Source organism: Anopheles darlingi, chromosome 3 (genome assembly GCF_943734745.1).
Source record: "Anopheles darlingi chromosome 3, idAnoDarlMG_H_01, whole genome shotgun sequence".
Lineage (NCBI taxonomy): Eukaryota > Metazoa > Arthropoda > Insecta > Diptera > Culicidae > Anopheles > Anopheles darlingi.
In genome coordinates, this window is record NC_064875.1 from 55,943,919 (window position 1) to 55,967,041 (window position 23,123).

At 51.7% G+C, this 23,123-nt stretch overlaps 1 protein-coding gene across 2 annotated transcripts in view; it reads left to right on the forward strand.

Moving 5' to 3' along the window:
• The first annotated feature begins 437 nt into the window (after positions 1-437).
• Positions 438-23,123, forward strand: part of LOC125955015 (uncharacterized) — a 108,583-nt gene continuing 85,897 nt past the window's right edge. The window contains exon 1 of one of the 2 annotated variants that reach the window (XM_049685825.1): positions 438-580. In XM_049685825.1, coding sequence (XP_049541782.1) covers positions 501-580 — 80 coding nt within the window. In that variant the 5' untranslated portion in view covers positions 438-500. The remainder of the gene's footprint in view (positions 581-23,123) is intronic. The other variant, XM_049685826.1, reaches the window with a different exon arrangement.

Below are 23,123 nucleotides of genomic sequence, written 5' to 3' on the forward strand. Positions count from 1 at the left end.
GCTTTCCCTCTTTGGCCGGGTTTGGTGCAAGAGGATCGCGTCAAGTGACGTCAAGCTGCTAATATGTCGTTGTTCTAAAGTGAATTCTTGCTCTGTTTTAGGTTTTTCCAAGAGAATCCTGCGCACGTGTGTTTTGTGTTGTGTTTATGTGTGTGTATTTTCCTCGTGTGTGTTAGTGTGTGCATTAAAGTGAGAAGCTGTACCGGTGTTTGAGTACAGGGCTCACGCCGTGTTGGTTACCGCGCGGCTTCGCCTCGAAAGTGCTTCTCTTCGGAGGAAGAGAATAAAATCTTTGAAAGAATAGCAAATAGTTGGAAAAGTTGGTGTTTAGGCAAAGTGTCAGTCGGCAGCAAAGGTTGTGGTGTATCAGTGAGCGTCGCTCACGTCCTGCCGATACTGTAGTCGCTGTCACCAGCGAGCCATCATCAAACGCAGCGTCCTAAGCGTTGGTTTTTTTTTCGTCCACGGTCAACGGTCAACTCAACACAACTGCAGCAAAGATGGTGATGTCACTGTACCGGACTATCAAAGGACACACGGGAACCTACAAGCGGAGAAAGAATCGCGAGCTGGAACGAAGGTAAGTCGCGTCGCGTTGACGCCACTCACTATACTCTTTAGCTCGCACTAACTCACATTAGCAGCATATGGTATAGGATTTAATGTAGGATTTTAGGTCCCTGGCGGAACACACACAAATTAGGTGGGATTCGAAGTAAAAGTGAAAGTGGAACCTCCCAGCGGTGGAACCCATGAGTGTGTGTGGGGCATGGGAATGTTCACCCTCGTCGTCGTCGTTAAATTGGGAGTCCATTTGTAGAAGTCAAGTTTGGGGCTTGGTGCGCGCAAAAAAAACATGCAATCAAACTCAAGAGAGAAGGACGTGCTCGTGCTCGTGTGCTCGTGTAGTGTCTTCTCTAGCAGCAGCCTGTTGGCCTTTCGGTTCGTTGTAGGGAATTGAAAAATTATTATTTGAATACAGCCCCGGTCGAAAGTACTTCAACCTTCTCTTGCTGTGCAGATTTCGGTTCAAAGGAAGCCAACGACGACGAGAAACCGGGAGTAAAGGTGTGCAAGCAGTGTGAAGGGTTGTCGGTCGGTCGGCGGGTCGATCGGTGGCGAGAGACAGGCGTGACCTGCGTATGGCAGACATCATCGCGGTTGAATAATCACGCCAAGGGAAAGCCTCCCGCGTGCCACTGCGCGTATATGCGTGTTGGTTTTGGTTCGATTGAATTATGATGGAGCTTTTCGAAGGTGGCGCGAGATATTCCATCGGACGTCGGCGCGTACGAGTCGGCGCGGCTGCCTACCCGTCAGTCAAAAAGCGATTTCCGGTGCCGTGGCCACCGCTAGCCGGATGTTATAGCCGGATTGCAACTATTTCAGTCTCGTCGTAGGCCCGCGTCAGTGGTAGCAGTATGTTCGAGTAGCATGACCCGCGTTGAAGTCGAAGGCGAAGAGAAAATACCGAGAGTGCCAGAGGGTGCCAGAGACATCATAGAGGTGTTGTGTGGCCCGGGGGAACGGGGGTGTGGGTCATTTGTCGGTAATGGATTTATGGTTTAATCATGAAACACATGGTTCAAACAGTTTTATGACGCCGTTCGGGGCGCATCTCGAGTGCAGCGAGCGATACGATGCTGTTTTTGCTGCTGCCGTTTCAAATTGATTTAACGGTTGGCGAGCGCGCGCGTGGTACGTGGCCACACTGCATGACATTGCCGACGAGTGATGAGAGACCCACCGAGGTGCGGGGGGATGAAAGTTAACAAAACTGTTTTGCGAACCTCACCGGAGAGTCGAGGATAGTAAATTCGCTCCAGTGAGTGTGATATTTTATTGCATTTATTTACTTTTGGTTGTGTAGTCATCATCGTCATGTTCACGCGTATGGGAACAGCGGGGATCAAACCTGCCGGAATTTGGAGTTCGTCTTAATCAAGACATTATGCTGTGGTGTTAGCGGTCCATCTTAGGAGCAAAAAACTAGACCTACCTGCTTGGAGCTGCGGGAATGATGGCGCAGTCTCACTGGGGCGTTTACTGGGTGGTCCACCTTTGAAGCAAGAAGTAATAACATCTAGCCTACTACAGCTGACACCATGACAGTTACCATTACGCCATGAGCTAGCGCCCCCGGTGGACAGGGATCCGTTGCGATACCGTAGGATACTCCGGAAGGTAAACAAACCCACACGCCATGATATCATATGCCCGTCCTCCTCGGTGCCCGCCCGGGTGTTTGGAAAGCAGTGCGTGACTGCGAAATGGCGAACACACACACACACACACACACACACACACACACACACACACACACACACACACACTGGGCGGTGTGTGGTCCTATTAAGGGTAGCCACTCGAATCAAACAGCCACACAGAACGATGGCACTGTTGATTTTGCAAAATCGTAGCAACCTACACACTCGCCAGTCGAGTGACGTTGCGCATTTCGAGCGCGGGTTTACACGGATCGGAGGATTCACTTCACTTCAGGTGTGTGTGTGCGTGTGTGTGTGATGAGAGGCGCGACTCCGTCGTGATACAATTTGTTCGGTCAAGCGGTGGACGCGCAAAAGGTTAAAAGGTGTCGCTGCAGTAGTAGAAATACCTTGGCCTTCGGGCTAACAATAATGTAACTCCGCGACGCCGAACATACGACGCCCGTAGCAATACAATACACAATGTGTCGAACAAATTCCGAACTCCCAACGAGTAGCGTGTGTGCGCCTGAGGTAACAATGAGACTGACGCTCGAAGCCGAAGGAAGAGATGCACCTCGCCGTTGGGGCATCCTAGACGATCGCATCTAAAGATGAGAACAGACACCACGCGCGATGCAATTGCGCCGACCGCGCGCGCAGATGTAGATGCAGATCTTTATGAGATTCCTCGACTAACGGAATGAACTCCACCGGTGCCTATGTGTGTCTTTAAGGTGCGCTTGCACGTCGATGCTCACGATTCCCCCGGCGTTGTCATCGTGGTCAAAAAACCCATTTGCTGCTCTTGGTCAATGGCGTGCCCGCGCCCTCGCGCGCTCTCTGTCACGGAGTTTGATCGGAGTGTAACAATATATTCCAAAAACCTTGTCCGCCTGCGCCGTTCGAAAGCCGGGGCCGGGCATGCCAAGTTCATGTTCCGCCAAGAAGCTGAAAAATGTCAACGAACGGGCCGCGGGGCCGCGGGGCCGGGGTGTTTATGATACGATCGTGCATAGCCTGCATCGCTTATCGCTAGCATAGATCCTACCCGAACCGATCTCGATCTCCTCGGTCTTGCTCGTGGTGCTCAGCGGCGGCGGAGAATGGAAACCAGGAAACGTTGCAGTCGCAAATGACATAATCGATCGTTTAATAGCCCCCCGTTTTGGGGGGCGGGTGGCTCCGTTTTGGCTTCCGGAATTGGCCAGCAATTACACGCTCGATGGAAGTGCTCCATTTGCTGTTGGTACGGAGAAAGGCGTGCTGCGTCCCACCCTCTACATGCGACATATGTGTTATCGGCGGGGAAGGGAGGGAACCGCATCGATCGACCTGCCGATCGAGAGCGGTTCCCACACTCTAACGCTAATGGGCCGCTCGATTGCTAATGGCCCGTGTGTCGGCCGGTTCGTCTCAGGTCCGGAACAAACAAATCTTCGGACACATTATGTGCGCTCCTCACCGCGATCGATAATGGTGTGCGATGCGATACTGTTTTGAGGTGCTGCTGCTGCTGTTTGATGACTTTGTCTGGCACGATAACAACACACACACACACACACACACACACACACACATTCGTCCCGCGAGCGCTTTTCCTTCTCGAACTCGAACATACCGGGAACTGGAGCTGAAAGTTACATTGAGCGCGATATTGAAATATCTCAACTGTGCTACCGGGCACACTGCTGCCCACTGTGTGTGTGTGTGTCTGTGTGTGGAGCCTGTGCGGGGGTGAGAGTAACTCTCCGTCCGCCTTCTTGTACCCCGCTACGGCTTCTGAATGCTGGCACCCTTTTTTTTCGAAATCGAAAATTGAAAAGCCAGCCAACGAAAACGATGGTAATTGGTGAGGTGATTTGGACCGGCCCCTCGGGGGGATGAGTTGCGAGCGAGGAGGAAAAGTGCAAGCCACAGTCGCAGTCCGTGCAGTCATGCTCGACGACGACGGCGGCGATGGTGGCGAAGCCGGCTTAAAATGCTCCAGTTTTCCTCTTCCTTCCCGGGCAGGGGCAAGTCCGTGTCCGCCGCCTTTCGAAGCCGTACGCCATTACGATCACGCCCGCTACCGCCAGCGATACCGCGTGCCACGTTGTTATCGCTGCACGATTTTCTTTTACATACTTCCCTCGCGCCACCCTCCACCCCATTCCCGTGGCAGCCCGTGGCCGGGGGGCTAGACGCATTTGAAAGGGGCTTTGCTTTCGTTTGCTCCGGACGAGCTTGGAAGCGAACGGCGTGTTTGAACAACGTTTTTATGTTTTCAAACGTGAAACAAATGAGCGAACGTTTAGCGAATTTGTAGTCGACGAGTCGAGTCGGACAGAGAGTGTGTGTGTGTGTGTGTGTGTGTGTGGAGAGGAGCTTTATGCTAATTTTGTCGCTGAAAGCATTAGATCATTTCATCATTCATCGAACCGCCATGTCCTTATTAAACCGCACGGGGTCGGCCCCATATTGCAATGAGATGCATCTGGCGACTGGGTTGCTGGGATGGTGGCATAAATTTGCAAAACGGGGGGATATTGACGTGGGCACATGGGGCACTGGAATGCATAACAATCGATCGAGGTTGGCGCTGCCTGCCTGCCTGCCAGGCGCGCAATAGAGAGCGCTCATCGATCGCGGAATGTCTTGATCGAAAGTTGATCTACGATGTGTGGCCCGCGGTTGGCGCGTGGTTAGCGTCGCAGCGGATCAATTAATAAGCTCGGCAGCTCAACGGGCAGTGCTCAACGGGGAACGAAAAGGATGAAAATGTGCCCACAAACAATCGCGGTATGTGACCTTCTACCCTTTTTTTTTCATTCTTTTTTTTTTCTTCTCGATCGCTTAGCAGATCGCGATCGCGAGGTGATGTCTCGCGGGATAACAAATGGAGCAGTGACACACACACACACACACACATGGACAGCCTGGCATGAGCCGATGCGGCACCATACTATGCTCACTCGTTTGCTTGCTTGCTGGCTGGCTGCATGACGATCTTTTTTGTGTTTTTGTGAAGAACCATTAGAATCCCCTTCTCCTGCCAGGGAGATCTATTACCACGAACGACGAACACACACACACACACACACACACACGGTGTCATGGTGGCCCCTTTCCTTGGCAGGTAGCAGAACATTGTTGCAGCAGCAGCAGCAGCAGCAGCAGCAGCAGCAGCAGCAGCAGCAGCAGCAGCAGCAGCAGCAGCAGCAGCAGCAGAAAAGAAGCGCAACATTAGCATAGCACGCCGTACCGGGCCCGCAGGGGTGGTCTCAATGTTGACCACCGTGGACCGATGCGATCGTGTAATTGGTTGCATTGCGCTGCTCGGAGTGCGCAAAGTGTAATTAAGTGTAGCGCCGCCATACACACAGAAAACGTCACACCACAAAAGATGGAGAGGGAAGTCCAGCCCATGTCATGCCATGCCATGCCAAGGTCGATCGTCGATGATCGACGATGCACCGCGATCGACGTACGATCGCGTCGCCCGCGAGGTCGCTTGCTTGCTGCGGGAGAGAGCATTTTCTTCCTTATTCTTCCGGTGATGATGTTTGATGATCTTTCACGATCTGTTGTCATGCCATTGATTGACGCGCGCGCTAGACCGGAGGACGATCGGTCCATCGGAGCTCGAAAGAAAGAAAATTCTATTTTTAAGTCCTTCTCCTCCTCCTCCTCCTCCTCCGAAGATGCTCTCAATTGATTCCGTGGACAAAGCGGCTAATGATCTGGTATTGAAACCGTGGAGTGGTGCAGCAGAATGCAGCAGAAGATACGTTGTTCTACTGAAGACGTACACTTCAAACCATTCCATTCAAACTATTCGAGTCTGAAAAGAGCGTCAGCGGTGCAGCGAGCGATCGCAACAATTGAGTTGCGTAATCGTCGCTTGAGCCAGCGCGCGCATGTGTGTGTGTGTGTGTGTGTGTGTGTGCTTGTCTTACGCAGCTAGCGCTTGATCAATAAAAGGGTCCCTCGAAATGAATATTAATTCGCGAAAGAGACGCTTCGTCGCCAGCGACAGCGAGGTTTGTAGCTCCAGAACCGAAAGGATCGTCCGATCGCTAGCCAGCGCTCGCGTGTTTTACATATCTACGGCATTTGTAATGCTAATTATGCACCGTATTTCATACCAGTTTGCAGTTGCAAGCCAAGTGAACGGAGTGGAAAGGAAGCAACACGATGGTAGGGGGGAGGTTCCCTTTTCGGTTAATTAACAGCGAGGATTGCGAGGACGATATCGTGAAATCGCTGTCGGAAGTGCCTTGCTTTCGAATTCGTTTTCAAGGACACACACCGACATACAAGGCAGTTTAAACATTTGTTACAATTGTTCTTAAAGGAATTCGCATCGCAAGTGAAGCCACAAATACCGAGGCTCGTGGTCTTCGGTTGCGCTGTGATTAGTGATCAATTGCTGTGCGCGCGATCCGCAATGTCACACACACACACACACACACACACGCACATACGCACCGTTCGCATTATGATTGACAGTAGAATCGCGCATCGATTCTTGACCTCGCGGTGTTTTGCCAATTAGTGAACTTATGATGCTCGTCGTGCGCCAATTCGTCGTCCAAATGGAACGGAGGTGAGAGGGGGGAGTCGAAATCGTTGGGCCACTGACAGGGTGCGCTCGGTGCATGTCAGCTGCTACCGGCTAGCTGATAGACAGACAGGCCGGCCGGCAAGTCACGAAGTGAGTGAGTTGAAGCGCATTTTCATCACCTCGAAGGAATTTGAAGAAGTTGCAAGAGCAGAGCAGAGGAGGAGGAGGAGGAGGAGTGGATGTTGATCCTGGCGGAGGTGATCGTGGTATGTCACGATGTTCGACATCGTCTGACTCCTCCTCCAGCGAAGGGGGGTTTCGGTGACAAAATCAGGCGCCCGCGATCCCCCGGGCAATTCCTGCTAGTCAAAGGCGCAGGTTCGTAGATCATGCTCCTTGGGTTTTCTATTCTATTTGAAACCAAAAGGCCAGTGTCAGTGCCAGTGCAGGGGCCAGCACCAGCACCAAAGGGACAGATCTACACACGAATTGTGTGTACAGAGCGTTACATTGAATTGCATTGCATTGCGGTTGCCTCGCGTTGCAGGTGGTATCAGGGATCGTCGTCGACAACGACGACAACGAGGACGACGACGACGACGACGACGATTGAAACATGGTTCTGTAGCTAGCACCCTTCCCCTTCCCCTGGTGCCTCTTCTGGGGACTCTTTGCAAATGAAAATGAAAACATGATCTACGACCCTAGTCGGAAGGTGGGTGGTGCGTGTTGCGATTCGTAGTTTCAATGTCGAGAACGTTTGTCTCTTCCTCCGTATGTGCGCTCTCCGCTCTCTCTTATCACTGGCGTCGTATCTAAGTGGTGGTGATGGTGGTGGAAAATTTCACTTCGCCCACGAACTCGTGGCTCTCGTTTGCTGAGGATCGTTAGTGGCGCGAGCCCACGAGAAGATCGAAGAATCCCCTTCCCTGTTGTATTATCCCTTGCGCTCGGGCTGAACTCTGATTTACAACTCCCGTGTCCGGAGCGTTTTGTCTGTTTTGATGAAACTTTAATTGGCTCCCTCCGTGGTCCGTGGTCGTTCGTTGGCGTCGTCGTCTTCGTCGTCGTTGCGTTGGAGTCAGTGACCATCCGCGACCGCAAAGCGCAGGGCGAGGGGAGGTTCTGAATCTCTGATCGTCTGACTCAGCGCAGCGGTGCTTGTACTGCCCACCAAGAACCACGAACGCAATCGCGCTCGCTTGCCATGCACGGCGATACGGATAGCGATGGGAAAACATGAAAGAGAACTTTAAGGCAGATCGTACCATGCATGCACATGCACTGTGTGAAAATGGTTTAGAATCGAAGGGAATGAGCCGATTGTGAGTTCGAAGCGTTGTTACCAATGTTTCGAATACCTTTCGCAGCAGCAGCAGCAGCCAGCACTAGGTGGCTATTGCAACATCCTCGAAAGGCGTCTAGGTTCACGTATTTTGATTGATTTATCTCCTCATCGGCCGGGTGACAAAACATTTAAAAGCTTAAACGCGCACGAGCGCCAAGGTTCGTCGCTTATCAACGGTTGAGATCTTACATTTTTACTGAAAGGCGTATTTCATCTCTAAAACGATCCCCGCTTGTCTGATGTCTCTTCGCTGTTTACTTAATAATGCTTATCGTGCGCCACGCATCGCACACACACTCACACACGCGCTGCCTTACACGCATGGCATTTGATTGATGGTCGCGCCACGCTCTTATCATATTCCATTTTCCATGCAGCTTGCACTCGATGTTGAAGTCGACTGAGTGTTACGGAATTTCGTTATGTTGCTTCCGCTCCGCTCTAACCACCGCACAATAAAAGGGCCGACAGCGCGCGGCCCCCAAAAAAACGCTAATCGCGATAAGCTTATTAACCAGGTTAAGTCTCTCGCGAAGCGCAACATTATGAATGGAACGCAGCGTACCGTTTTATGGCAATTTTGTAAAGAAAATGAGCATCATTTTGGGACGTTGATAAGGAACGTCGTGTCATTAACACACGCCACGCCGCTGAGTACGAACATTATCGCGTGTCGTGCGGTGCTGGTTTGTAATCGACGATGTAGCTGACGACGAAACTCTCGCGATCGTCGTGATGTCGCGTGTGTGCTACACAATGTTGTCAATCAATCGATTGGTTTACGTCTTGTAAAAGTCGTGCAAGAGTTGATCTTATTAACGAACTCACTGGACCGCGCAACGTACGCACACACCGCGAATCTAGGAATCAAGCGAAAGAGGAGAGAACTAGGGGGAAAAAGGGCGGAAAAGCAAATATTAGAAAACATGTAATTGGTGTCCCTTTTTCCATGGGTTTTTGGGGCGGGAAGGGAGGGCTTCCAATGTGAAAACAGAAAGTCTTCCAGGTCGCTGATGATGATTCAATTATGTCTTCTCTCTCTCTTTCTTTCTCTCTCTCTTGCAAACGATCGCCTTGTCCATTCAGGTTTCTCGTATTCCTAGGATTAGTTGCGCAAGGCCCAGTCCGATGGCTCCACCAATCAATCGGCATGCGTTTTCGGGGGTTTTACATTCGTTTTCCCTTTCCCTTTCTCGCGCCTTCTCTCGTCACATTCAAACACCAGCCTTCCCTAAGGGGGGCACAGCCTTCGAGTAAAAGGTGTTGAGGATGTTTATGATAATTGAGCATAATTTTCGAGCTCCCCTGCGGGACAAGGGGCCACCGTGCAATTGGCTTATTACACACACCATCACACACACACACATGCGCGCGCGCTCTTGGTGGCTTCCTTTTGACGAACCCGGTGACGAACGTTTGGCCGACGAGATAGCGATAGCGAATGAGATCTGGCGAGCGCGCGCCACGAGGAAGGTAATGATGATGATGGTGAGGATGATGGTGCTGTAATCATGTTGATCGCTCGCTCACTCGCACCTGCACTGGTGGTGTGCGACACACAGACACCGTAAGTGCGCTGCTGGAGGAAAGTGTCCCAATACGTGGCCTACAGCAGTTTGTCTTCGCGCAGAGTGCTGCTGCTGCTGCTGCTGTTGCTGCGGTTTGAGCTAGGCAAACATAAAGCGAGGCATCATAAAACAGTAGATAGGAACACCAGTGAATGCGGAGAAGGGGGCAATAGTTAAACGATCATTAGAGCGGAGTCGAATGACACAAGTCCCCCTCGATGGCGCCGGTCGATCGCTATGATCACATTCGTCGTGGTCGTCGTCGCCATCGTCGTCGTCGTAAATCATCGCACCAAATAGCGCAATTGGTTTAGAGTTGATTAATGTTTTTTTGGCCTCTTTCTGGTCGCGTTGCCGCCGTCTGTCGGTCTCTATGTTATGGCACTCACTGCTCCGGGATCGATTTCTTATGATTTACTAGCTCGTACTTTACGCCCGGCAATTAGACAACATCATAAACTGCGTCGCGAGCGAACTAAGAGCTCCGAGTTGCTTATACCAACGCGAAATTATGCCGAGCAGCAAATCGGTTGATGACAAATTGGTGCCAGGAAATGGCCATCAATCTCGTGTTCTGCATGTCAATGTTTGTCAATACACTCACACACATACACGCTCGTGGTGCGCGTTCGTTCGATAAGTCCTTGCCAAAAAGGTCAATATTTAGCGAAGAAGTGCTGCTGTTGCTTTTGCTGATGGTGGTGAATCATGCGTATGAGCTCAGCTCATTTGCACATCACGATCACCTTACCGAAGAGTGGGCGTACGCGCATCGCATCATCATCATCGCATCGTCGCATTCGTAATGATCAATATTATCACTTCAGCGAGGTTTAGCCAAAAAGAAGGAAAAAACAAAAATCCGCGCACGCGTGAAGGTAAATGCATCCGCACGACAACAAGGTCAACAGCAACTACAAGACACAACACCTTCTCCCGAGGGGCAAACAACACGTTTTCGGACAAGGATCGCCACCTTTTTGCCGCGATCTGCATCTCCCTAGTATCTGGTAGCTTTCATCCAACGCGATCGACGACACGAACGGTCGAAGGTCAATCCTCGCGTAACCTGTTTCGTGAAGTGAAGTAGTTCGACCCCGAACCGGCCAGTTCCCGATTGCTTGCGTGTTGGTTGGTTCGGCGATGAAATCATCGTCGGTCGTCGGTGGAGGACAGGTTTGCCTCCGGCATGTGTGTTATCAAATGCGTTCGCTTGGCGCTTGGAGGAAAGGTCCAGTCCACCTGTGTCCGAAATGGTGAAAACTAGATTTGACTTGGTCCGGACCAACCAGCCCGGACCAATTGTGTCATTCTCGGTCACGGCAAACATGGCCACCGGTGCTGCTGCGTCCGCGTGACACATTTGCATGATTCCCAAGCGCCGTGATGGTGATGAAGACAGGCCGCGTGGTCAATTTGGTAGCTCGAAGATCGCACCTCACCTCAGTGTTCGCGATAGAGAGGAGCCGATAGTCCACTGGCCGCCTGGAATGAGGTCGCGCCAGCCCGGTTGGATTACGCAACAATTTCCATAAAAATCAAAATACTATAAACTGTCCATTTCGGTAATCCGCAGCCCGGGAACATTGGACATGGATTGGATTTTTGATTTACTCGCAATCACGCAGCGAGGAGGAGAAAGTCAAAGCCACCTTAACGTCGTAAAGGGGCGATTGATAAATCAAAGAATTTTACGATCGATCGCCGTAATGCTGCTGGAGTGTGGCGGTGGCATGCAAAACTCCCCTCCAGCGCAAGCGGACCGGACGGTGGGTGACAAGCAAAACGGCGTAATTTATCGTGGCGGCCCTCTGAGGCGGTTGTGTTGTCTTGGGGCCCGGAACGATCGTGGCAATTAAGTTTACAAATGTACCAACCACGGCAGCAGCACCATCCGTAGATCGAATGTAGGATAAATAATTAGTGGATGAATGGTGGATGGCGTACTCTCGGCGTGGCGCGATTGGCAACATTATCGCGCGCGCGCGCGCCCCGGCGACATAGCATCACCGCTCCAGGTTCTTCCCTTGGTGTGAGAGAAGTTCTGAGAACCGCGTGATGCACTCCGAACACTCAGTATCGTGGTCCGTAAATCCTCGCGCGGATTTCTGCTTCGAAATTCGATCCTCGATACGTTCCGGGTGCCAGTGGGCGCCGGCCACGCCGTCCCTCAGAGTCATCTATCCTATCGAGCGGTCAATCTGGAGGCCTCCCTGGACTCTGGACGGTCATCGCTGGGCTAGGCGCGGCGAGTAATGTAAATTGTTTAATTGTAGTTAATTAAATTGTTCGCTAGCCGGTGTGAACGGAGGCACTTCTACGGGGACCTCCCTTCTTCCCTTCTGGACATCTGTAAGGACAGATCCGAGCGACTGAACCGGGCAATGAGTCTTAATCCTATCGCTACGATCGATAATGCAGCTTGGTTGCAGCAGCAGCAGCAGCAGCAGCAGAAAAGGCCATTCTGGCGCGCGATCGGCGATGCTTTATGAAGCGATAAATTAGTGGCATTTTGTGTGTGTGTCTTCGTGTCCGACGCTGGAGTCCTTTTTCGCAACATAATAAAAGCATACCACACGCGGGAGTCTCTAGCCACTGGCTTCTGGCGAATCGCCTCCTATTCCTCCTCAAGTGCTAGAGAGAAGGGCTAATGATTTTCCAACATTTATCAGCAATTTTTCCGCCCGTCTTGTGGCGCGCGCACCTGCCGCGAGGGAGCCGTTAATCCTTTTGCAGAACCTTTTGCAGACCCTGCACAAGAGCGGTAGTCCATTGTTTGAGCGCCCGCGCTTGCGATTGTTTCTCGCGATTCGCGCGACAGGAATGTTACCAACCGTTCGAAGGGGTCGATGGAACGAACGATCGATTGTTGGACGGTAGCTCTTAAGGGGTGGAGGAGAGCTTCACCAATCCCCGTTTGAGGTTGTTGCAGCTGTTGTCCGGGATTGTCTTCACTGGGACGTCACCGTTGTCGACATTGATCGGTACTCGTCAGTCTGCAAGTGCAAGTACAGCGATCACTCGATCACCCATCACTCGACGACCTCGGCTCGAGGATGCTCTGTACTTCGATCTGGCCACTAGCACTGCGAAGAGCAGTCGCTGCACACAGTTCGTCAGTGTTGTCTGATTGATCTGAATCCCGGGATTCGCGGACCATAGACTTATCCCCACCTTCCTCTGGGCGTTGATGGTCCCCAAACATGGCCCAGACATGGAGAGTGATGTAAAGGGGCAGAAAGTCCACCACAGGAACGAATAATGGAAGTTCATTAAGAGAGAACTTCATTCTGCCACTCCCTCCTGGTGGTGGTGATGCTGGTGGTGATGGATGGAAGGACATAGAGACAGACGACTTCGTATTCGAGGGATAAGCGGATTGATCCCAGTGCCACCGATGGACTACTCTGGGTGTTCGGAATCAGAATCGAGATCGGGACAAATTACCATCTCGCGATCGAGCGATCGTCCTCCACCGTCTGCGTAATGAATCCAGCGAAGGGTTCTTCTCTGTTCTCTGTTCTTCATCCAAACGAAGCAAGGCCCTTCGAGGTGTTGATTAATCATGTACCCGCGGAGTGCTAGATCGGCGATACAATTGATTTGCAAACGTCAGGGAAGAAGATCCCTTCGATCGATCGATCGATCGATCGCCGATGATGTCGAGCAATGTGGCGACCATTTGACGAACAGTTGTCAATGGCCGGCAATTCCGCTTGCATTTACAAGCAGCCTTTTTTGTAATGTTCACACTTCAGACACACACACACGCGTTCTGTGAGGTCGGTGTCTCGTGGTTCTGTGTTCTGCACATTCCCCGCATCGCGATTCCACGGCGACAAAGTGATCGTCCAGTGCGGCGATCGTCAGGAAATCGTAAATCAGCCTCTCCATTGCATCAGTAATCGTTTTGCACAGGCGAGTGCCCCGGGGGGAGGAAGAACACTTGTTCGTCGCTTAATCGCGCCCTGGAAGCAGTGGCTAGGCCAGAGCGATCGACACAATCGCGATCGTGATTGGCGTAATGTGAAGAAATCAATCGAATCCGAGAGCCTCGGAGCCAAAACACTCGATCTGGCGCGACTCGAGCATCCTCGATCAATAATCAATTGAAAAACAGGCGAAGGGGGAGGGAAAAAGGGGGGGGGGTCTCGCTTTTCTTGGGAACTTTTCTAGGAGCCCTTCGCTCGGTTTCAATGTTGGCTCCATGATTGCAATTGATGCGTTTGCTCTGCAGTGTCTTGCTGAAGTGAGGGTTTTATGCGCCTTTATCTCACCGTCGCCGGGGCTCGAGGGATTAACTGCTGATCGTAGCGATCGCATTACCACATTAACACCGCCGTGGTACTGCACGCGGTGTCATCTGCGGCCTTTGCTCCTTTAAAAGCTCGTTTTAATGAAGAAATTAAAATCAAATTCTCGATTTGTGAGGTCAACCCGGCCTCCACGAAGAGTACACGATCGAGCGATCGGGCGATCGATCGCGTTTTGTAGCACATTTGTAGCGGAAGCATGTTCACGAGCAAGGTCAGCCACTCCGAGTTCTCTTTGTTCCCTCTACTGCTGCTGCTGCTGCTGTTGCTGCTGCTGCAGATCGCTTACTAGCGAATTGCCAATCCAAGATCTGTTGCTGCTGCTGCTGCTGCGATGATCTTCATACACGGGTAAACCGTGTAAGGTCAGCAGCTCATGGTGCGCTTGACACACACACACACACACACGAAACAAGTTCGGCAAAGCGTGCTCACACCGCCGCTACATGCTACCGTCACCGTCGCAGCCATATCTCCGGGCATATCATCTGCGAGTTTCCCTTTTCGGAGCGGAATTTCAAAGGCCGCGCCGATTTGCTCTTAGGGTAGGGCCCGGCGTTTCCTGATCTCGCTTTCACCGCACCACCGTGCGACACATGACGCAATGGCGCGGGCCCCGCTGTGGTGGAGACGGGACGCACGGGATGCCGATGTTTGCTTAATGCGCCTGTCCTTTATCCTGGGTCCAGGGGGTGTGCCCCCTGATTGGCTTCTGCTGATACCGCTGAACGTGCGCATGGCGTGCGGCCATTGAATGTGATTATGTTGCGCGTTTGGTGTGTTGTTTGAATGCAAAATACATCCCGCTGAGCAGTGGTAGCTGCGGGGTGTGTGTGTGTGTGTGGTTTGTTTGAATTTTGGACCCAGCGCCCAGCCCAGCAGGACGCACCTTCTGACCATTTCTAGTAGCACACAACAACACAAAGGGCATGACCGGCGGGCGCGTTTAGCGCTTCGCGGTGTTCTTTTTTGTTTTTTTTTCGCTGGTCAAACTCATACAGCATGAGGTCATTCTGCTCTTTCTTAGTCAAACGGTAGATCCTAGCGTGACGATACAGTATATTTAGTTCTTGCGAAAAACTCCATTCCCGTTTAATAGTATTTACTGTTTACAAATGAAGTTTGACAGCTCGTGAGCGATGAGGTGGCGTGCGGTTACTACGGTTACAGATCTAGTACTCGCCGGGTTACTACACGATTGGATCGCAAATTCCAACACACTACAAACAACGCAGTAGACGTATGCCAGCCATTAAGATTCCTCGCAGCACGTTTGTGTTGCTTATTAAAAGCCAGCAGCCGGGCCTGCTTTCGACTGTACAACGAACCTAACACGCCAGTTCGACGTCCCCATCGGGGTGGGGGTGGTGGCGCTTTATGGACTTAAGATAAGTGACAGAAGGCTTAAAAGCGTGACGCCCGGCCGGCCACTTGAGGCGACCATCGCGCGGGCTCGCTCGTTCGTCATTTCGGATTATATTTCGAGTACATATGAGTGTGTGTGTACGGCAGGGGGCGGCCTTTTTGGTCTTTGGACTTGACTTCCACCTCAAAACGCCCTCGGGGGGAACACCCCATGTCCAGGAACGCCATCGCGACGTGCGGGCGTACGGTTGCGGCAGCCTCCTTTTAATCGGCCTCCGATCCCGAGGCCCACTGGTCAGCGAAAGTGATTAATCACGCAATCTAGCACACGGGTATCCAGGGAAGGTATCGCGCCCCGGTATTATGGTGCACTTCGCCGCAACGGCGTCAATGAGTTGCACTCGCGACACAGGAGAAAAACAAACGCGCAAGGAACGGGAATGCGGGAGCATAAGTTGAGTATGCGGTAAAATAATTGCGACTAGCATAAAGACTCCTGGACGATGGCCTGACTTGCGACCCGGGCGCTTTAATTAATTTCCGTTTGAGTGAAGTTAAGCCAGAGGCGCAGAGGGTTTGTACCAGACACAAAAGGGACCCTACTACTACAGCCAGTATACCAGTGCGGTGAGAAAGTGCATTGGAATGGAGATTAACGCCTGGCTGGCTGGCTCGCTGGCTGTCTGCTATCGTCCATACATGCCTGTCCGGATACCAGCAGGAGACCATTTATCGTCCAGTCCAGCCTAGTGCAATTGGGGAGTCCTAGTGCCAATGGACTGCCAATCGGTCATAAGGCATAAGACGTATTAGAACAATGAACTCATAATCCTATAGGCGGTGGTCATGATGATCGGTACCATAGGTTATGTGTGCGTGTGTTCGTGCGTACGCGCTTGGTGACCATAAATTAGCGTTCCCTAGGTCCTACGACCCTTGGGATGCGTGAGCTTAACCTCTTCGGCATTGCGTAGTGCTGGCCGTGGGACACGTCGCCTTCATCGTAGTCCTCGTTGTCGGCTTATCGCGTGGAACGCATCGGAATATCGGAATGTTCGGGCTACCCGTACATGGGGGCAGTTCGATCGATTGGGACCCTTCGCCTCGTTCGATCTTCGACCTCCTGCCTCCTGCCTTTGGGGGGTCAGAAATAATGACCGAAGGTACTTGCAAGCGGTGTCGTTGACAAAATCCTGCACCAGCAGAGAGAGAGAGGAGAGCGAGAGAGAGAGGAGTAGAGAGCACACATGAAAGTGTCCAATGTCCATGGCATGAAATCGCTTCTCGCTAGTCCACTCCGTAGCTATTGCTCTGTTGCTTGATACTCGAAAGTGAAGCAGAACGTGGTCATGGGCCCGCGTGTGCCCGTGCCCTGTCGTCGAATCGAATGAAAACATAAATTATGAACCGAAGCATAACTCACAGGGTACGGAGCGTGCGCGCGCCTCGTTCCGATAGGTGCGCTGGATAATTCAATATATATGGCCCGCTTCTCCGGCGTCCGCGCGCGCCCTCGGCTCCCAGATATCCAGATGAGATCCTGTAGGACTTCCTAGTTGTTTTGTCTCCGGGCGCACGAGCACGACCTTTGTGTTTGTGGTGTGGCCCCTTGGGCCGCAGTTGCGCAGCTACCCTCAGCTCATCGGTCAGCGCAGCCGAGCACCGAAGAGCGACGCACAACGAACGCGCTGAACAACCTCTCCAAGTGGCTCCAGCTGGCGCCTGAACCTCACCCCCCCCCGGAACCCCGGGAAACCATGTTTATTGATCCGCGATCCTCGGAATGAAGTCGCAATCGGTTCGGTTGGTTTTATATTATTATTATTTTAAATAAATCGTTGAATTAGAACGTGAACATGTACTAGCTTCCACCGTACTTGTCTTCCACCATTCCGTCCTGTAAAACCGAGCGAGCGACCAACCTCGGATACCCCGAAGCGACTGGTTTGATGGTTGTTGTTTTGCTGGAAAGTAATGCGTGTGGCAGCAGCAGCCGTAACAACAGCAGCAGCAGCAGCAGCAACGATTGCTGATGATTTAATAGCTGATTTGCATGCTATTTTGCGGCAGCTCTAGCTCGAGTTATGGTCAGTTATCGCGGCGCTCTTATCAGTATTGTGCTGTGTGTAAAGCTGGCCCTAGCTGGCGGCAGCGAAAAACTGTTTCCTTTCGAGCACCTCCCAATGGTTCCATGGATCTTGACGTTTCGCGTGACGCAAGTATTGTTCTTCGCGGTTCTGCGTCGTTGCAACGTTACGGAGGTTTTCGGTTCTGGAGCTTAGAATAAACAGGCAGTTAAGATGTCGAGGGTGCGTGGTGGTGGCCATGATCATGCCGCAAGCCATGTACTCGCACACCGGACGGGCGTGTGGCTCTTTCTCTCTGACGCAGATCGAACGCAGAGGTGTACCGTGGTTCTGACGCGCGCGTCACGGTCTAATGTCAATCACTCACGATCGCAACCACGATCCACGACCACCGCCGCGTGACGGAATGATCTGGTACGAATTGAATTGGTTTGGTTTTCCGATCCTAGCCAAGCACCCCAGACACACACACACACACACAACACGCAACGCATCGGAAGCATCAAGATAGGTCCTGGTGCTGCTGCTGCTTGTCGTAGTCACGTTCCGTGGCGTCCTCTAGGAGCTTGCTGACTCATCTGGGGCCCGTGTGGCGTGTTTTACCGGCGGCCAGGACATACGCCGATCCACTATCAGGACCACGCTGGCGGGCCGGTGGCGTGTACGCCTCCACTCTGGCGTGTGTTGTTTCGGTCGGTCCTTGGAAGCAATTAGACACGCCGGGTTCGCCGGCACAAGCAGCGAGGTTTTTTTGTGTACTTAAAGGGCGTCTTGTACGCCGCGACGCTCCGCGTTGTACATGTAGATCGCACGCCGAATGGGATGGAAAGACTGCTGCCGTGGGCCGTTGCGCGCCTCGGTCTGCAGTCGGTCCGGTCCGGTATGGATCGGTCGGTCCATCATCATCATGCAGTGGCGCCGCCGGCGAACACCGCGATCCGGGGGCCAGATAGTCACGGATGCTGACACCGCCGTTCGCTTCCGTTCCAGCGGTGGTTGCGTGCATCTCCCAGGGTAGCTTCCAGTGGCGCACCGGAGTGGATACAGGAGTGTCTCTAGGGAGCTAGGGAGGTTTGGGACCGAAGGAAATGTTCGTTGTTCGTTCGTTTCGGTATAAATAGACAATTCTTGTCTAGATTTTGGTTTATTGGATTGGCGTCAACGCAATCATTCTGCCGTGAGTCAGTCACTCAAATGTGGATGTGGAGTGCGAGTTGACAGGGGTCCGGGGCTTTCCTTCTTCTTTGCGCTTCCGTCTTTGCTTTGCAGTTTGCATAAGACTGCCCCGTCCGTGGAGTCAGGGAACTCAATAAAACCAACTAGCCACAATAAACAATTGGCTAATCGATTGAACAAACTGTATGCAGGTCCAGTTCTCTCCTCCATGTGCAAGGACTGAGGGAGTTTTCCAATTTATTACTCTCGCGTCTCTCGCGAGGTCTATTTGTCTAGCAAACTGACTGACCACGACCGCCACTCGGACACGCGTGTGTGTGGGCATGTGGGCCTGAGGAGTGGTTGGATTAAATGCGCACAGACTCGAAATAGGGCTGCCAATTGAAATTCAATCATTCGCTACACACCGGAGGCTGCGTTCGACAAACGGTGGGTCTGCCACCGATGCTGGTACCAACCAGGAGCTACGGACGGTCGGAACAATTTATTTATTTCTTCAATTCCCCATCCCCAAAAGCCAACTCAGCACTCCTAAAGATAGCGAAACATTTCGAGAGCCGGGCGTTCGGGGGTGACGCATGGTTCAAATCATAAATTGTCCACCTCCATCGCCGTGCCCTAGGCCTCGGTTAGTATGTTGCCGCCAAGGGGTTTTGACGTCAGTGAGTCACGAATTTGCGAGGGACGCCGGTAGTGACGCACCAGCACAGCAGCTCTGGATAAGGTAAGCGAAGCGTTCCACTTCCGCCATTCCTGTCAGGCAGGGCATGAATTGGCAGTTATCCCATCGTGGTAGTAGTCCTTTCGTGACAAGCTGAGGGAGATGGTGCGCGCTGTTACTTGGAAGTCCTTGTCCCCTTCTTGGGAACAGACGGTTCTCGCGCCACCGCGGAAGAGACCAGCGGTGGACGTTAATGGCGGGCACGATAAGCGATTCAAAATTATTTATGCCGCCTGGCAAGCCGGCACAGGACAGGGAGACGGACATGGACCTTTCAGAATGACCGGGCAGAATCTTCTTACGCTAGAAGCTCCCTTACCAAGGAAACATGATTTTCATGAGACGGCGATCGTAGGAAGCATAGGATGGGCGCGCCTGGGACTCTGGAACCGTTTTCACCTGAATGCCTTCTCCCCCGGAGGGACTGGAGGGTAATCCCGTGATTGAATAAAAAACGCTTCCCTTCGCCCCACCAGCCCCACAAACCGGTGCTAATGGCAAAATGATGGTTCTATAAAAATTGGTTCTAATGAAGGTAGTAATTGACCCCCGGGCCCTATTGATAACCGTTTAATGCTGGGCTCTCCCTCTCTCTCGATCGTTCGATCTCGGTTCTATTCTTTTCTGCTTCTGCACGGAACAACTACATTGTGGCTACAGTGTTAGCGGAAGATGGAAGCAACAAGCGCTGGATGTGTTTTCTTTTTATTGATTTATGATCCATTTTTGCCACTCCCGTCTGCACTGCTTGCAGCAATAAAAGCTCGCTCAGGTGTGTGTGTGTGTGTGAGGGATGGTTTGTAGATCGTAAAGATGGAAGTGATTACAAGATTGTAGATCAGAAGCATGTGTTTAAATGTCTCATCTACATATTGTCGCACACGAATGTCATCGAAAGATTCGCGAGCGAGCGAGAGAGGAAAATGAATTTAAAATCCAAATTAAAGTGATTTTTCTTCACGCAAACAAATTGGAATCCTCGACGCCGATCATTTGTTTCCTGTCGCATGTATTGCAGCCGGATATAAATACGGTTGCGTGACACTTTATCGCTTCCTGAACTGAACCGAACAGTTGCCCGATTCCAAAGACGCGCTTCGCTAATCTGCACCATCTGCAACCAAAAGCCTGCAGTTCCCTGGAGGTTGTGCCCCTGGATTGGAGATTCCCTTTTACGGAGCTCGACGTAATTTGTAGCCAAATCTCTTTCATTGCCGGAGGAAGTTCTTCTTTAAATTCGTTTACGTTCATTTGCATCGCTTCGTGGTGTTGTATAGATGCAGAAGCAAACACCACACACGATGGCTATGAAAGAGGGCGAGCACGCCAGACTCCCGTAAGTGAGTTAAAAGTCGATTTTTCAAAATGCAACACCATCAGCGGTAGCAGCAGCAGCAGCAGCAACAACCCCAATGCCATGCCGGTATCTCATTTTGGGCGATGATGGTGCAGTTATAAATCAGAACCAGAGCCATCCTGCGATCCGGCGATCCTTTCTTTCATCCGGCAGCTTAATGCAAACAAATCGAAGCTTCCCGCTGATCGCGCGGATAAGTCCCGTGATCCTGTGCGAGGAGGTAATTGGCCTCGGGCTTGGCGATCTGCATTGAAACCAATAAATTGAGCTCGCTTTTCGACAGTTTTACGTGATTAAAATTGGGCCAAGAGGAGGAAGAGGCAAGCAGGCATCGGAAGGGGGAATTTGTTTCCAGTCGTGGTGGCGGCGGCAAAGAAATCGAAAGTTTATGATCAGCAGCACAACACAGATCGACTGCACTGGTATTTTATGTCAAATTAAGTTGCTCCTTTGAGGCAGAAGGTCGCAGAAGGCCCGCCAGAAGCGTTTTTGTTCGTGGTACGAGTTGTTGTGGCAGCAGCGAACGCGAACGCGAAGAATGCGATTGTGCTGATAACGAATTGCGCCGTGGCACGTAAGTAAGTCACAAATTACTTTACAAAGTGGCCGCAAAATGGGAAGGAATTTTCGAAAAATAAAATAATCCTCAATTCCTTTATTTATCGAATAAAGTCTTTGACTGCGTGATTCGTGATACCCCCTAAAGCACGTTTGTATCGCGAAAGAGTACATTTCACGGCGATCAGGGGTTTACTAAGCTGCGTGCTGGAACGGAGTACACACCACGGGCCGGATTCCGATCTGCCATCGCCACGATAGTATACCTTTGGGCGCAATTCGTATACTCACGGCGCGCTCACGAGCTTTTAGTGTCTCTTTCACTGCGGGTAGTGGATGGATCGCGTACACCGAAGCCGACGTGTCTTAAGATCATTAGGCGCATTCGCTAAAAATAGATTTTCCCCTTGTGCTGCATAGCGGGGGGATTGCTCGCCCTCTCTCTCTCTCTCTCTCTCTCTCTCTCTCTCTCTTTCGTGTACTTCGATTCCGAGATAACAAACAAACAAAAAACCACGCGGCGCGCGGCCTCTCCATGACTAAGTATATCGGATATCATTATTTAACGAGCCAACAACGAGCCGCATCGCCAGCCTCGATCGGCGGTTGGCGCTTTTTTGTTTGTCGCGCGTCGATTTGTTGCCATCTCATACATCGGCCCGGCAACGGAGCGGTCGGTACCACCTGCCGGTCCGGTTGTGGGGTGTTAGTGAGTTTAATCAGCATGATTTTCACCACGGGATGCGTCCCCGCGGGTTGGCCTTGGATGGCCTCGAAGGCGAGGAAGGTCTGAAGCCGGGCCGGAATGTGCAAATTCATCGAGTCAACGGCATCGAGGGCGAGGTTTCATCGAAGAAAGGAAGGAGCGGCCATCGATACATCGCGAGACGATCGTTTCCCGTCTCTCGGCCTCCCTCGATTGTCCCGTAATTTATTAATTTCTAATTAAAATGTTGTTTTGATTACTGCTGTGCGGAAGCGATATACATGTGTGTGTGTGTGTTTGTATGTGATCATGCTGCTTCTGCCTTTGCTGCTTCTGATGCTGATGCTCATGTCGCATTTTTCGTTTCCCTTTCTGCTTTTTACCGATGGCGAGTACGTACTGCAGGAGGAGTGAACCGTGTTTAGGGTGTTTGCCAATTCCATTTTCGTGAGAATCACGCCTCTCGATCTCATATCGCGACGTCGTCGTCGTCCTCTGTTGGCACGCAAGCTTCCGGCAGAACGCGCCCGGGGCTTTGTCTGGTGCAGGAAAGGGACTGGTGGACTGGGTGTCTGGGAAATTGAAATATGATCTGTGCTGTGAGACAAGTTCTTCTTTGATGCCGATTGTGCGTGTGTTGCGCCTTCTGCTCCTGCGTTGCGATCGGAGCGGCTGTCAATGCACCGCACGACGACGACGACGACGACGACGATGCTATGGTTTATTGAAATGCAGCTCGAGCTCGAGCTGCAACACCACACCGCTTCCTGGCTGGCCCGCCAATGTGGCCAGTTTGTTAGTAGTGATGTATTTTGATGAATTGAAGGGTCGCAGGCCTCTTCGCGCAGAAGAATAACAAGATTCCGGAATATATTTATATTTTGTTTTGTAATTCCTTTTCTGAATTGAACGATTTATCATGCGACGTATTGGGAGGCATTGAACGGCATTGAATTTACAGAGTGTCCAGGCGTTTGCGTATATTATCCTTATATTGATATCCAACGCGGTAGGTAACCAATTAGTATTATCAGGAGTCCTCAGTCCGTAAGTTACAGCACCAAGCAGTCCGCCAGACAGGTCGCCCCGAGCTGTCCCGGGAAATATAATCTGAAACTATGAATAAAGATTAGCCCCGAGCCCTTTTGCGGCTTCAGCAGCAGCAGCAGCA